The following is a 14,492-nucleotide window of genomic DNA, read 5'->3' on the forward strand; positions in this document are numbered from 1 at the left end:
CCAACACTTTGGGAGGCTGAGGGGGACAGATTGCTTGAGTCCAGGAGTTCGAGACCAGCCTGGGCAACATGGTGAAACCTCGCCTCTCAAAAAAAAAAGAAAAAAAAATCAAGCATGGTGGCACATGCCTGTAGTCCCAGCTACTCAGAAGGCTGAGGTAGGAGGAGTCCTTCAGCCTGGGAGGCAGAAGTTACAGTAAGCTGAGATCGCACCACTGTGCTCCAATCAGGAGGACAGAGCAAGAATCTGTCTCAAAAATAAATATATAAAAATAAATAAATAAATAAAATGCCCTGCAGGCCCCCATGAGCTCAAGACACATGGGGCTAAGAACCAGTCAGGAATCCCATGTACTCACATGCTTCCTGAGCTCTAGGATGGGGTTCCACTGTGCAGATGACACTGCCATTCCAGTTGTCCCAGGTAAGCAGGAAAGATTTCAGGCATGTTCTTTCCTCCTCCTTGCTTCCAAGAACCTTTAAGCTTCAAGCACTCCTCCCTCCACTCCCCAAGAGCCTCCGCCTCCTCTACCACTAGGATGGCAGATTTTACAGCCTGACCTACAATTAGATTCTGCTGGGAATCCTAGGAGAATTGATCCAGCCAATTAAGTCAGGAAATTGCTCTCTAAATTTAACATGTCCGTCAATCTCATCCAAAATGGCAGCATTGATTTGTTGGGCTGAGGCTTTGAGGTTATCTTTATTTAATCCAGCAAAAACTATATTAGGCTTCTCCTACCTCACAGATTTGCCTTTTCTCAATTTTGATTTTATTAAACTCAGCAGTATAAATATCTCATAAAATAATTCTCATCAACACTCTCCCGCTGGACTCATACCCTGGAGCTGTTGCCTGGAAGAGATGCTAAAGGAGTAGGCAGAACTCTCTCCTGTTTTGTTGTCTTTGGTGTACCTTATGTCCCCACTTGTGAATTTGCTTATCCCCAACATCTTTTCCAAAAAGGGTGTAGGGCAATGTATGTGTACATTGTGTGTGTATTTCCATTCCACAAATGGGAAGATATCATCTATTAAATATAAGGCTACTTGGGGCATTTCCTCCTCCTTGAGAGACCATCTGCCACTCTGATGCATTGCTCAGATTGCCTAGACTATGCAAGAGGAGGCCATGCACAGATGCACAGAGACATTTGGAGACTGGATATCATCTTTAATTAATAATGCCACAGCTCAATGTCTTTTTTGTTGCTGTAGCAAATTGTGATTGTGTGTGTGTGTGTGTGTGTGTATGTTCCTGAACAGATAAAGGGCCAGCAGAGACTCCCAAGCAGGTCTCAGCCAACAACTCTGTTGAGCAGCAACTGGAAGATAGTCTCCATAGAGGCACAGAGGCCAGACGTCTGCCTCCTATGGCATTGATCCTCTCTCCTGGGCCACTTTTCGTTCATTGAGGGCACTGCTGAGGCCTGTACTAGCCCAGATTAAAGGACTTCTAAGCACAGGTCAGCCTCCAGTTCCCAGTACTCACTGCCTCTGACCAGAGGGATGCCCTGGGTAGAGTATAGACTTCCAGGCAGAGGTGGATAACTTGCGCTGGCCTTGGTCTCATGTCACACTGGGGCAGCACCACAATGGCCCAGCCCTGGCAGAAAATCCAGAGCTACTGGAGCCACTTGATTGATTACTTTCAGAGATAATCAGGATGTAGCACAGGCCTTTTTGGGGCCAGCTGGAGAAGGCCAGACTCAGTTTGTGGGGGCCACAGGAAGTTGTCTCCAACCCAAACTTAAAAGTCTGCCCTCTTGCCATCTCCATTCTCCAATTCCTCAAATGCCCAGTAGGTCCACAGCCCAGGCATGGCAGCGTAGTGTCAGCGTGACAGTGGGTTGCAAGGTAACCATGAGAGACCTGGGCTGAACTGGACCTGCGGCCATATGCCAGCCTGAAGCCAGCCCTTTCCCCCATGGTCAACGCCAGCCAGAGCTCTCTGAAGCCGGATGGGACCCCCCACAGGCAAGGCAGCAAGTTCTTGGCCTAGTGCAGGAGGAGAAAACCAAACTGGCTCCACTGTCCCATCTCCACCTGCTCTGTGCCTTACGAAGGCAAGAAGCCCAAGTCCCCAGGACAGCAGTATCAGCTGTTGGGGAAGCACCGTTGTCCAGGTGAGGCCTCGGGCCGGAAGCTGTGTTTGTTCAGGGGGCTTGGGTAGTAGGTAGTCGTGTACACATTGGTCTGCTGCAATGGGTAGAAGTTGGCTCTGTCATCAGGGATCAAGTTATTCTTGTTCAGGGTCTGTGGGAGGAAGAAGGAACCAGAGAAAGGGGTGAGGGAACACACAGGGGAAGGGAACAGGCCAGGACAAGGAGTCCAGAAGCCAGCCATGAAAGAACACTCAGACTGCGGACCCAGTGCTCTGTTCACACCACCACTGCCCAGTTCCGCCCAGCTGAGGGCCAGAACCCCTGCGCTCTTCACCCTGCCCTCCTACCCTGCCCTCTGCTTCTACAAGAAGGCTCCCACCTTGAACTCCATGGGTGTGTACTTTTCATTCTTCGGGGTGCCTCCGCCCTTGTAGTGCAAGTGGTTGGGGGTGGCAGGATGGACCAGTGTGGACTCCTGGGACTGACGCTGGCAGTGCTGGCAAGACAGGTACACTGCCAGGGTCAGGAGCCCAGAGCCCAAGAAGCAGGAGACGCCCGTGGCCACCAGGTGGATGAGATTGAACCCTGGGGGAAGAGAGGCAGGTAGTAAGATAAGGGCCACTGTGAAGAGGACAGACTCCTGCCTGCCTCCCTGGGAGCAGAAACAGCAACAGGAGGCTCTGAGGCATCCTGGAAAGGGCTCTGAGGCCACAGCCAGAGGAAACAGGGAGGCTGGGGAGGCTGTCACTGGGGACCTCTTTCACAAGGTACCCTGTGGCTCAAGTCAGAGGTGGCAACCAGAGGGTCTAGAGTCAGATGACTCTTCCTTGGGTACAGACTGCTGATGGCCTCCTAGCTGGGGGGCATGGAGGGAACTGCCCAGACCACCCTACACACCATCTCAAAGCAGTGGGGACCCCAACAAAGCTTGGCTGTCTGGAACAGGATGTGGAAAGAGTCCAGACTTTGGAGTGGGGTGCCGGAGGGCTGGGAGGGGCGCAGCATAAGGTAGGGGTGGCTTCTTTTACCTGCACAGCCGGTGGCCTCCTCCATGCTGGAGGCTGGCAGGATGACTGCAGGAAGACCAGCGGACAGGGTGTCAGGGGCAGAGACGAGAGGAGGGGGGCCCTGCAGGGTAGGCGTAAGCCTGGGAGGACCTCTAGGTCAACGCTCAGCCATAGGACTGGGCGTGGGGGCCTTCATTCCCCTCCGTCTCTCCTCAGACCCCACCTCTGAGAAGGGCTAGCCCATCCACAGGATGAGGAGGGCCCAAACCCTAAATGTGCGCATGGAGGCAAATATGGGAGTTTTCTTTCGGCATCTCCTTCCCTCCACCTCCATGTTTCATCCTGCGCCCCCTGCTCCCCACCAGGACACAAGCTTCAGAAGAAGAAGGAAGTCGGGAGTGCAGGCTGGGAAGGGTTGCTGTGCAGGTGCTGGCAGGGAGACCTACCAGGGATCTCGCTGTAGGGGCAGGGGCGGCTCTGGCTGCTGTTTCCAGCACAGGCGCTGGGCCCTGGGAGGAGCTCCTCACAGTGCCGGCTTCTGCTCTGGGCTCCGTCCTCAGTGCACGTACTCCACTCAGACCAGGGCGACCAGCCTTCTGGGGATTGTGGGTAGGATGAGGTTAACTGCCCAGGGACCCCCTGGTGGGTCCATGGCGCTTCCCAGCCCTGGCGGGATGTGCCTCCTACCTGGGCAGGCCTGTGTGGCACATAGTGCCTCCTCCGTGTGCAGCCCGAGACAGATGTCCTCACCTGGGGAGGGTGCGGGGCTGGTGCAGGAACGTGTGCGTTGATAGTGACCCCCACCACAGGAAGCTGAGCATGGAGACCATGAGGTCCAGCAGGACCAAGCACCCCGAACTGCAAGGGGACGGGGTGTGTGAGGGGCTGTAGGGGCAGGCAGGGCCCAAGACGGTCTTCCATCCCATACCAGCCCAGACCACTCTGCCCTGCCACCCGCCACCCAACAGTCCACTGTTAGGGAGTGCCCCCACCCCATGCGGCAGGTGAGGGAAACGCAGGAAGCAGCAGAGACACCCGGAGGGAGAGTGACCGACTCCACCTCCAATCAAGCTTCTTACCTGTCTAACTCATTAAGAAGGGTGAAAAAAAAAAAAGGGACAGGGAGGATAAGTTGAGGCCCTACTCCACTGGAGTAGCCATTGCATCTATGGCCGGGGCAGAAATTTGCTCTGGGGGTCCCTAGCACATAGTTGGCAGGGAGAAGGGGTCACCTGGGCATTGGGGTTCCTGGGTAGGCCTGGGGCGGGGGACGGGGGCCTCCAGGATGACAGGGTTTCCCTAGGCCAAGGATTCCTTCCGTGCAGGGTTACCTGGGCAAGCCTGGGGGTTGCAGTCCTGGTACTCGGCAGCATCGCCCACGCAGGGCAGGCCCCCGTTGCGGGGCTCCGGGTTAGTGCACGTTCTCTTGCGGACCCGGAAGCCCAGCTCGCAGTCCCGGGAGCAGGACGACCACGGGCCCCAGGCGGCCCAGCCCCCGCTCACCGTGTGCGGGGAGGTGCTCCCGCTGCGCAGGAGGTCCTCCACCAGGGCTGCGGAGGGGCTAGGCCTCAGCGACTGGGCGCCTGGCCACCCCGACCCCGGCCTGGGCCTCCCCGGGCTCCCGCCCCCGCCCTCACCGCTCCGGGGCTGGGAGAGAGGAAGGAGGGGGGCGCCGGGCGCGGGGCGGTACCGTCGGTGTCGCAGGCGGCGGAGCCGTCCGCGGGGCAGGTCCTCGTCTCGGTCCTTCTCCTGCCGAACTGCAGGCCGTGCGGGTCTGCAAGGGGCGCGCGGCAGGTGAAGCGGAACCGCTGCTCCTGCCGCGCCCCACCCTGCGTCACGTTCACGGGCAGCCACGGCGTCCAGGGGGTGTTGCGCCGCACTTCGGGGCAGCCCTCGGGGTTGCACGTCTTGAACTCCTGCGGGTGGCGGCGGAGACAGATTTAGAGCCCCGCGGCCTCCAGGCCCGCCCTCCCCTTGGCTCCAGTCCCCCACACCGCGCCCCTGGCCCACGGCCCCAACCCTCACCACGCCGCAGCCCAGGCAGGAGTTGCCGTTTTCGCAGGCCCGACGCCGCGACTGCACGCCGCCTCCACAGTTACTGCTGCACTTGCTCCAGGAGCCCCAGGAAGCCCAGAAGATGGGCACCGGGCAAGGCGTGTTCTCGTTACAGAACCTGGGGTCGGGGCAGAGGCGTCAATCCAGGGAGGGGGACCCCCCTTTCCTGACGAGAGTTCCCTGGGAGTGCAAGACCGGAAAGGACGAGAGTCCCCGGGATCACGAGGAGAATCCAGGCCACTTTCTGGGGGGCCGGGAAAGTGTGGGACCTCAGAGCAAGCCTGTACTCCCTCACCTCTCCTCCCGGCTCTTGCCCACGCAGATGCGGCCCCCGTGGCGGGGAGCAGGGTTGCTGCAACTTCGCTGGCGGACCTGGAAGCCGATGCCACAGGACGTGCTGCACAGCGCCCACGATGACCACGGGGTCCACGCCCCATTCCTGGCGGGGTGGGAGGGGACAGAGACAGATGCCCCTCTGAGCCCTAGCTTCTTAGATCTAGTCTGTCTCTGGGCCGATGTATTTTCTACTGCCGTCAGAAAGGGCTGGACAGTGACATAGAAATATCTTCTCCTAAACAGGTCATCTCAGGCAGACTCGCTCATCCATCCGTTCATTTATTCCTCCTTCAGACATGTATCGAGAGCCTTCTTCTATATATCAGGCTGTGCTCAGGACTAAGGACGTATCTCACAAGGAACAAAAGGGCAGACTCTTTAGAGAAGAAGGCCCTAGTCCTCTTTCCAATCTGCAGCCTCCCTTTCAGCCTTCCTGGCTGGTCCCAATCCTTGCACTGAAACCAACACTCTGGCCTCAGACACTGCTCACTCATGCCTACTCTGACTCCAATTTTCAAATCTGGGCTCTACCATTTGCTGGCTTTGAAACCCTGGGCAAGTTACCAGAACCTTCTGTGCCTCATAGTACTCTTAACTTTAAAGTCAGGATAATGATTGTATTCCTACCCCCAAGAGGTTGCTGTGAGGGCTACATTAATAAATGTGTATGAAATAGTTTTTTTAAGAGTGTCCAAGGCTGGGTGTGGTGGCCAATGCCTGTAATCCCAGAGCTTTGGAAGGCTGAGGTGGGAGGAACACTTGAAGCCAGGAGTTTGAGACCAACCTAGGCAATATAGTGAGACTCCTGTTTCTACAAAAAAAAATTTAAAAATTAGCTGGATATGGTGTGGGCACCTGTAGTCTCAGCTAATCAGGAGGTTGAGGCAGGAGATTACAGTGAGCCATGATCACACCACTTCACTCCAGCCTGGGCAACAGAGTGAGACGCTGTCTCAAAAAAAAAAAAGTGTCTAAAATTATGGCTTAGTTATTTTATGAAGTCCCCAGGTACCAGGCACTGTGCAAGCTCTGTATATACCGTATCTCATTTAACCCTCCCAACAACTCTTGGGTGGGTACTATAATCCTCACTAAGAGAAGCTCAGAGTGGTTAGGTGGCTAGGCCACAGCCACACCTCCAGACAGTGGCAATCCGGGATTGGCACTAGATTTGCTTGCCTTGCCACCATCCCATTGCTCTTCCTCATGTTTGGGATGAGACTTACTGAGGCTCGCTTTTGTCTAGGAGTGACCTCCATGCCCTCCCAGCATTCCTCTTTGCATCAGGAGTCACCAAGAGATAGAAACTTCTCTCTCACTAGAGAGAAACTCCCTCAGGGCTCAGGTTTCCTGCCTCAGATATTAGACACCTATCTAGTCCCCAGCACAGTCCTGAAGTGGTTTCTGTCCCTTAGTGCAAACACCCGAGTGAGGGGGCTCCATTTCCCTAGTTCTCCCCATCCTGGTCCAAGGCAGACACCATGCGAGCCCTGTCCTCACATACCTGGAGCAGTTGGCGATGTGGATGGCTGGCCCCAGGCAGTCAAGGCCCCCACAGCGGGGTCGAGGGGAGTCGCAAGATCGGGCTCGACACAGGCAAGAGCCTGAGTTGTCCCCATCCAAGTGCTCACATGGCTGCCATGGTGACCATGGGCCGAAGCCCCCATCCCGTGTCACATTCCGCACCTGCAGACACACATGGGGGACAGTACCCCTATTATCCAAGGCAAGGGCAGGGAAGTCACAAGATCTCAGGGGATTGGGGGAATATTGGTGGGGAGTCATAGCCTGAATTGAAGGAGGGGTCTGAGATGGGAGGACACAAAGGGATTCTCACAGGACAGGCGGTGATGTTCTGGGTCCAGAGGCTCATGTTGGAGCTGTCCTCGAGCGTGCTGCAACGTTGCTGCTTCCCGTCCCAGCCACAGTACGGGTCCCGGGCCCCCAGGCATGCCCTGCCAGACAGACGTCCTAGGACTCAAGCCCACTGGCTTCCCAGCCTCACCTGCATCTCAGGAACACACCTGAACACTCCCCTCTGTGCACCACTTTCCATCCATTTGTCCTCCATGATAATAATGAAGTTCATTGAGCCTTTACTGTGTGTAAGGCATCATTTTAAGCACTTGATAAGCATGAATTAATTTAAATCCAGCACCCCAGTGAAGTGGGTACTGTTATTATCCCCATGTTATCTGGGGGAAACCCAGTGACCTGACTCAGGACTCAAACCCTCATCCTCCAGAGACTGCACGTTTAAAAGAGATGGCACTGCTTTCCCCAAATATCGGTGCCCCATACTCCTCACCCACAGCCACAGGTGCAGATGTGGTTAACAGGAACCTAAAGAGGAAATGCCTCCCTGGCACATGCTGTGATCATAGAGTCATAAAACATTAGAGATGGAAAAAGCCTTACAGATGGTTTAATCCAGCCATTCTCAACCCTGGCTGCACATTAGAATCACCTGAGGAGCTTTCAAAACATACCAATACCCGAGCCCACCCCGCTCAACACTCTCTGGGGGCAAAGTAGTGCTTAAAATCTCCCTGGGTGATTCTAATGGGAGCCAGGCTGAGAACCTCTGGGATCCACTATACAACCTTTTCATTGTACCAAGGCAAGGAGATAAGTAGTTTCCCTGAGATCACACAGATCATAGGTGGTGGAGCTGGTCCCAGACCTAAGCTTTCTGACCACGCTTTTCCCCTCACACTTCTGCTTCCCACGGGAGGTTGTGTCTGATTTCACACACTGAATATGAGCCCATCCCTCAAAACACAGCACAGGATCAGCAGACACCTGGGTACTGTCCATGGTCACCTGGATCACCCACATGCTTGTGCTGCTTAGTGGCAGGAATCAGAGTCTAGTGCTTTAGCATCGTGAGAATGAGCTCAAGCTGTAGGAGGTCACATCCCAGTTCTCGGTTCCTCAACCCTGAGGGGTGGTCTCTCTACAGTGGCCCCAAAATGATAACTGGTTCACACACTGATGCATGCCCCAAATGCCTCCACTTCTCATAGTCCAGAGCTCCTTTCTTCTTTTTCTCCTTTTGATGTCTTCATGTAATTTTTTAACAGCAAAACCTAATCTCCAGTAGTAGGACTTCAAAGGGGAGAAAAAGTCTATGGGGATTATGGAATCAGGCTTTGCTATCCATTGCTAAGTACAGAGAGTATCCAATCCTGGTGCCAGAAGGAGGGTCCCTCCAACATTCAGCCCACTGCCAATCCTGGGGGATACCTCGATCCCTCTGGTTCCTGTCCCCAGCTTCCACCCCCTTCTGAGCCAGTCTGCTGAAGAGGGTCTGGAGAGAGCACTAAGCAGGAGCTCAGAAATTGGAGGTTGGAAAACAGAAGAGGCTTTGGAGAAGGAGGTACCGGACTGCAAAGAAGATGGAGCCTGGTGGGGAGTTCACACTATTCTGTGAGTTTGCTGAGGGATCTTCCCATTGGACAAAGGGGCCAAAGATGCCTAGGGCTAAAGAGATACACCAAAAGCAAACAAACAGATGAAGAGCTAAGAGTTGCAGCTTTTGGTGTCCCTGGGGTAGAATTTTTCTTATCTCTTGAAGCTTCAGGGAGAGTAACCTGTCAGATGAATTCTTAACTTGCAGTGAGTTCACTAGATCATGTCAGGCCCCAGAGAAAAATGAGGTTAATTATACAAAGAAGAGGGTGGGGCTTCTCCTTGTCACCAAAGGAGGGCAAAGAAGACAGTACTGTCTGCTGCTCGGGGCCAACCTGCAGCCTCATATAAGTGAGGCAATCATGGAAGCCCGGTGAGCACACTGTGGCCCACCCAGGAATCCAGAATACTTAACTGTTGCTTGGGAATCTGTTTCCAGTTTATTCACTCAAGGACAATTTGGGTAAAATGTACAAGATAAGTGTGGTCATATTTTCCTCTGGGATCAATGGTTTGATTTGAGGGTGTTTCATCAGCAGAGTCCATCAAACTGGACATCGTGGGACTACATGCAACACATGTACACAAGTAGTCCCAGCGACCTGTGGTTTTGAGACTCTGCTTACTGGCTGACATTGGGATCAAGAGGTCTGCTAGCAAATTCAACCAATGAGAACTCAGCAAAGCCCACTCCTGAATTTATTTCCTTCAGCCCTCAAAAAGGGGTATCAACCTCTAGAGGCAGCTGATGTGGCATTTCTAAGTGACACAAATTAACTGGAAAAAAGAATTAGCCATATCTAGTGACTAATAATAATAATAAACAATATTCTATTCATCAAAAACAAATGTCTGTCAGCAGAGAAAATGGGTAAGAGAAGAAAACCTGAATCAGCTTATATAAGACAAATGCAGAAGATTCTGGAGAAATGCAATTGGCCTCTTGCTCCTTCTTCCATCTAGAGCCTAACCAGTTTTACAGCAGGAGTTCCCAGTCTTCACTGCAAATTAGGATCTCCTGGGCATCCTTTAAAAAGCATAAGCAAACAAAACAAAAAGCCCACTAACCTATACTTTGGCTTTTTGGACTGGAATAGGCCCAGGCACTGGAATCTTCTAAATACCCCCCAGGTAACTCTGCTGTGTACCCATGGTTGAGAACTGCTGTGCCAGGGGCCACTTTTGCCGAGATTCCCAAGCCAAGTGATGAAGTGTCTTGTCCTTCCAAACCATGGCAGAATAGGAAAGAAGAAAAACATGGAGTAGATGCTGGCTCCAGCCTCCTTTCTCCAAGCCCTCTCACCCCTTCAGCTTCCCCTGCCCTCAATTAAGTCCCAGAGAAGAAAGAGGATACCAGATTCTCCATGGACACGCCTGCCTTGCCCCTTCCCTGGCAGCCTGAGGGGACCCTTGAGGCTTCTTGGGGCCAGTGCCCGAGCTCTCTTCTCGTGAATAAAAGGGATAACTGCCTCCTTGGCTCAAGTGGAACCACGTTTGCTGCTTTTGGCCAAAGGCTACTTCAAAGCTTACAGAGCAGGGAACGCTCTTAAGAAAAATGAAAGCTCCAAGGATAAGAGACTTAAAGTGTGTTTCTGACTGTAGAAATGGGTGGCAGTTTAGAGTTCTTTTCATAAAGGAGCCATCAGACCAATAATATATCACCGTGTGTGTGTGTGTGTGTTTTTGTTTGTTTGTTTGTTTGTTTGTTTGTTTGTTTTTTAACTGCAGTGTCTCAGGCAGCCATTACAAAAAGGAACAGGTTCATTCCATGGGCTCGGAGGCGTGACAGAGATGGATGATGGAAGTTGCAGGCAGGCCGATTCCAGCACTGTGGTGTAGTAGTCTCACAGTGGGAGCTGTCCAGGGTGGAAAAGGTATCTCTGGAGCTTGTGAGCAAAAAATGGCTGAGAGTGGGCCTTCCCTGTGCTCATGGGGCAGCCAGGAGAGATCTGTGAATGAGTTGGGGGTAGAGGACCCCTCTCAAAGGCAGGGTGAAAGGCATGCTGGAAGGAGGAAAGGGGTGGTTCATGCATAAAACACCCGCTTTGCAGAGCCAGTCAGCAGTTTATTCCCCAGCTCCTCCTCGTGGGAGCACTGATCTCTCTCTGGTCAGGCCAGGTCTTGGAGGTGCCCAGTGGGGCTGAGATTCTCCTGAGTGAAAAGAGGCAGTTGGAGATAAGCCCCTGGATCCTGGGCAGAGGAGGGAGCCTGAAGAGGCCTCTGCTTACCCACCCTTATCGTCCTGCCAGTTTTGGAAGGCATGAGAGAAAAAGCATGAAATGTCTATCCTAGGACACAGTAAAACCTTGTGACAACACACCCCACAACAGTGCAAATTCTAATATATTGTGGCAGTTGGCTCCCAGACGCCTGGAGTGCACAGCTTGTTGACTGTGTGTACTTGCTGTAGCCATTTTTCTAATCTTCCGATAATGTGACCTTGCGTTTCACACTTTTTGGATTCACCTATAGTTTTTTAGCAGGGTTTTCACTGTACACATCAAGGGCTCCTATCCCAAAGTCAGGAAACCAAGTAGGATGAAAGCACCAAACTCCAAACTGACCTCTTTCTGCCTTGTTCCAGGGCAAGAGTGCAATGGGCACACTACACAAGCTCCCCAGCCCCTCTCTGCAGAACGTGAGCGCAGGCCTCCCTAGCACACCCCACTGGAGCTGAACATCCCAGGCCCTTTCCTTCCTCCTGTCCACTGCAGGCCCCGTTCCTTCAGATCTGGCTTAGAGCCATACTAGCCCACCTGGACCATCCACCTGCTACATGACAGTGCTGTTCACCACTGTCTGATTGATCTTTTCACACAGCCCGTGACTGCACTCCACTGCTCTAGGACCACTCCAGTGCCCACAGCCACACGATTCAAGTCAAAATCCTCCCTTGGCCGTCTCAGTTGGCCTCAATCCAGTTTCCAGTCCCATTCCCCATGTTTCTCCTGAGTTTCACCAAACTCCTCTCAAGCCAAACAATCAGTCAACTGAAAGATCAGTCATGTGCGGAAGGCCACTTGGTACCTTGGGCTCGGTGGGGCTCCCTGGTGGAGTATAAAAAATACTGGGACACTGGGTTTGCCTTTAAGGATTTACAACCTCTTGGAGAACAAGCCATATGTGAAAGCCTGTGATTCACTGCCAAGCTGTACTGACTATATTCAGTGAGACTCCAGAGGGCCTATGAGGCTGGAGGGCTCCTAAATGCATTTGGGGAGATAAAAAGTAATAAAGATACTAGCTACCACCTGTGATTTGCTGGACTGGGCACTTTGAATACTAGTCCCAATCCTTACAACTCTGCCTGTTAAACATCATTTGCTCCATCAAATGTCTCCCCATTTTCCAGATGAGAGAGCCAAAGCTCAAAAAGATTCAGTTGTTCAAGATCATACGGTTAGTAGATGATGGAGTTGAGATGGAGCCCCAGGTGTGTCTGGTTCCACCATGTGAGTCCTTCCCCCGACACCCGACCATCTCTCCCCACATGTCTGATATAGGCCGAGGTTCTCTTCCCACCCAGATATCTGGAGAGCTGAGGGAAGTCAGTGTTTGGGGCCTATTTCTCTTGCCTTCTCTCACACCAACAGTCTTACAAAGTGCCCTGAACATGGTAGGTTTTAGTAAGTGTGTGGTGTCTCACTGATGGAGACTTGTGTTGGGGCTGAAGGGAGCTGGAGTGTCTGCCCTGAGACTCCCCTTCCTTGGCTGCCTCACCAAGATCATCCAGCTCTTCTTGGCCCCACAGGCCTCTGCCCAGCTCCTAGCAAACCCCGTTGGAGCTGAAGAACAGCCCTGTATCATGGATACCATTTGTCTTCTGAATCTTGAGGACAGATGGCACAGCCAGGACTCTTGGTTGCAAAGGCCACAGAAGCTCACGTGGCTGTGGTGGTGCCAGCTTCTGAGTATCATGAAAAGGAGGCGATGCAGCCTGGGAGAGCCTCGGGTGGTAGGAGTCTGGGCTGCATTTCCATTTGGCTTTGGAATAGGCTTTGGTTTCCCCCTTAACCACTGATGCCACAGTTGTCAAATCTGTGAGTCCAGTTGAAGCTATGGCATGAAGAACCAAGTTCAGAAGCAGTGGGAAGCCAGGGCAACTCCTCCACGTGGCGCCTCACCTCTGCCCTACCTGCAGCAGCCCTCTCTACCTCTTCTAAGGAAGGAAGCAAGAGGAGCAAAAACGTGGGGCTGACTGAAAGCATCATCTCCATCTGCCCCCATATCTGGGCAATAAGTGCTGTGGCTTCAAAGATAAAGACGTCTCTGTACAGAAGGGACTGAGAATAAATCAAGTGGGCTAGAGATGGTTGACCGGCCCTAGCTATGTGTTTGACAACAGGGATAACAACAGCCGCCCACCAAAATTTGCTAAGCACACACTTCCTCCAGGTACTGATAAGTGCTTTATGGAGATTATCTCAATTAACCCTCACAAAAACCCTGCAAGATGTTTTACGAGCAGAGAACCAAGGTTCAGAGAGGTGGAGTGACTTGTCCTAAGGCACACTAGTGGAGACTGCAGAGACCGACCCCAGGTCTCCCGGGTCCAAAGCCCAGCCTCTTAAGCGCCGCCTCCGCAGTGGGGGCCTCGGGAGCCGCCCCGGTCCCGGCTTACCCCTGGCTGCGGTAGGCGGCGCACCTCTCCAGTGGGACCCGCAGGACGCCGTCGCTCAGCCCCACGAAGAGCGCGCGGGCGCTGTGCAGGATGCGCAGGCTGCGCAGGGGCTCGCGACGCCCGGGGGGCAGCACGTGCAGCTCCTCCAGGTAGCAGCCGTGGAGGCTGCGGCTCGCCGTGGACAGCGCCTTCAGGATGGTGCCCGTCTCTGGGAGAGAGGGGGAGCCAGATCAAGGTGGCCTTGAAGGCCCCGGAAGCTTGCAGCCCCGCCCCATCCCTCAACCCACCCCCGACCTGCAGTCCAGGTTGGGCCGGGCCGGCTCACCGGTGCCAATGTAGAGTACATGGTAGAGCGTGTCTTTAGCCTGCACCAGGTCCACCACGAGGTGTGAGAAGCGCACGCTGTCCTGGGTGACACAGGGCTCGGGTGTCACCGGCTGCACAGCCTCGCTCATCAGGAAGAGGCGCTGGGCGTCCTGCAGGCTGCGCTCCGTCAGGTTCTCGTTGGGACCGGTCTCAGGCAGGGTGCCACACTGCCGCGGGGAGCCAGGTCATGCGCGCCCGGCCACCAGGGCTACCGCCTTCCCCCGCCGGCTCCCTCCTCCTGGCAACCCAGGTGGCCACAGCAGCGGACGCTGATTCTCCAGCACCCCCACCCCCAGCATCCCTGCTGGGCATCCTGCACCCTTTCCAGGGTGGGATGCCTCTTCTTTGGGATCTAAGAACAGGAGACTGGGGAGTTGGGGAAGGAGGACCCTGCCACGGTTGAGGAAGAGGAGGGAGGAGAGCAAAGGGGACTGGACTATCTAAAAACAGATAATTTGAGTGTGGACGAGTGTCTGGTGATTTTTATGCTGTTGCTGCAGATGCCCCTCTCCTACCTTGGGCCAAGCCTGCTGTCCCTCTCCTGTGTCCTTACCAGCTCAAAGTTCTTATGATTTCTAAACCAAAGCTGGAA

At 53.9% G+C, this 14,492-nt stretch overlaps 1 protein-coding gene across 8 annotated transcripts in view; it reads right to left on the reverse strand.

Annotated features, from left to right (window-relative positions):
* Positions 1-1,158: 1,158 nt before the first annotated feature.
* Positions 1,159-14,492, reverse strand: part of SEMA5B (semaphorin 5B) — a 116,760-nt gene continuing 103,426 nt past the window's right edge. For 3 of the 8 annotated variants that reach the window (XM_055259851.2, XM_063630671.1, XM_063630674.1), the window contains exons 11-23: positions 13,860-14,067; positions 13,535-13,742; positions 7,340-7,457; positions 7,007-7,188; positions 5,462-5,605; positions 5,137-5,284; positions 4,802-5,027; positions 4,443-4,661; positions 3,799-3,969; positions 3,558-3,707; positions 3,133-3,177; positions 2,484-2,689; positions 1,159-2,255 (exon numbers count right to left, since the gene is read on the reverse strand). In XM_055259851.2, the coding sequence (XP_055115826.1) occupies positions 2,097-2,255; positions 2,484-2,689; positions 3,133-3,177; positions 3,558-3,707; positions 3,799-3,969; positions 4,443-4,661; positions 4,802-5,027; positions 5,137-5,284; positions 5,462-5,605; positions 7,007-7,188; positions 7,340-7,457; positions 13,535-13,742; positions 13,860-14,067 (2,184 nt within the window). In that variant the 3' untranslated portion in view covers positions 1,159-2,096. Of the gene's footprint in view, positions 2,256-2,483; positions 2,690-3,090; positions 3,233-3,557; positions 3,708-3,798; positions 3,970-4,442; positions 4,662-4,801; positions 5,028-5,136; positions 5,285-5,461; positions 5,606-7,006; positions 7,189-7,339; positions 7,458-13,534; positions 13,743-13,859; positions 14,068-14,492 lie in introns of those variants that run through there. The other 5 variants (XM_063630675.1, XM_063630672.1, XM_063630673.1 and 2 more) reach the window with 5 other exon arrangements.

Source organism: Symphalangus syndactylus, chromosome 21 (assembly GCF_028878055.3).
Source record: "Symphalangus syndactylus isolate Jambi chromosome 21, NHGRI_mSymSyn1-v2.1_pri, whole genome shotgun sequence".
In the NCBI taxonomy this organism is placed as follows: Eukaryota; Metazoa; Chordata; class Mammalia; order Primates; family Hylobatidae; genus Symphalangus; species Symphalangus syndactylus.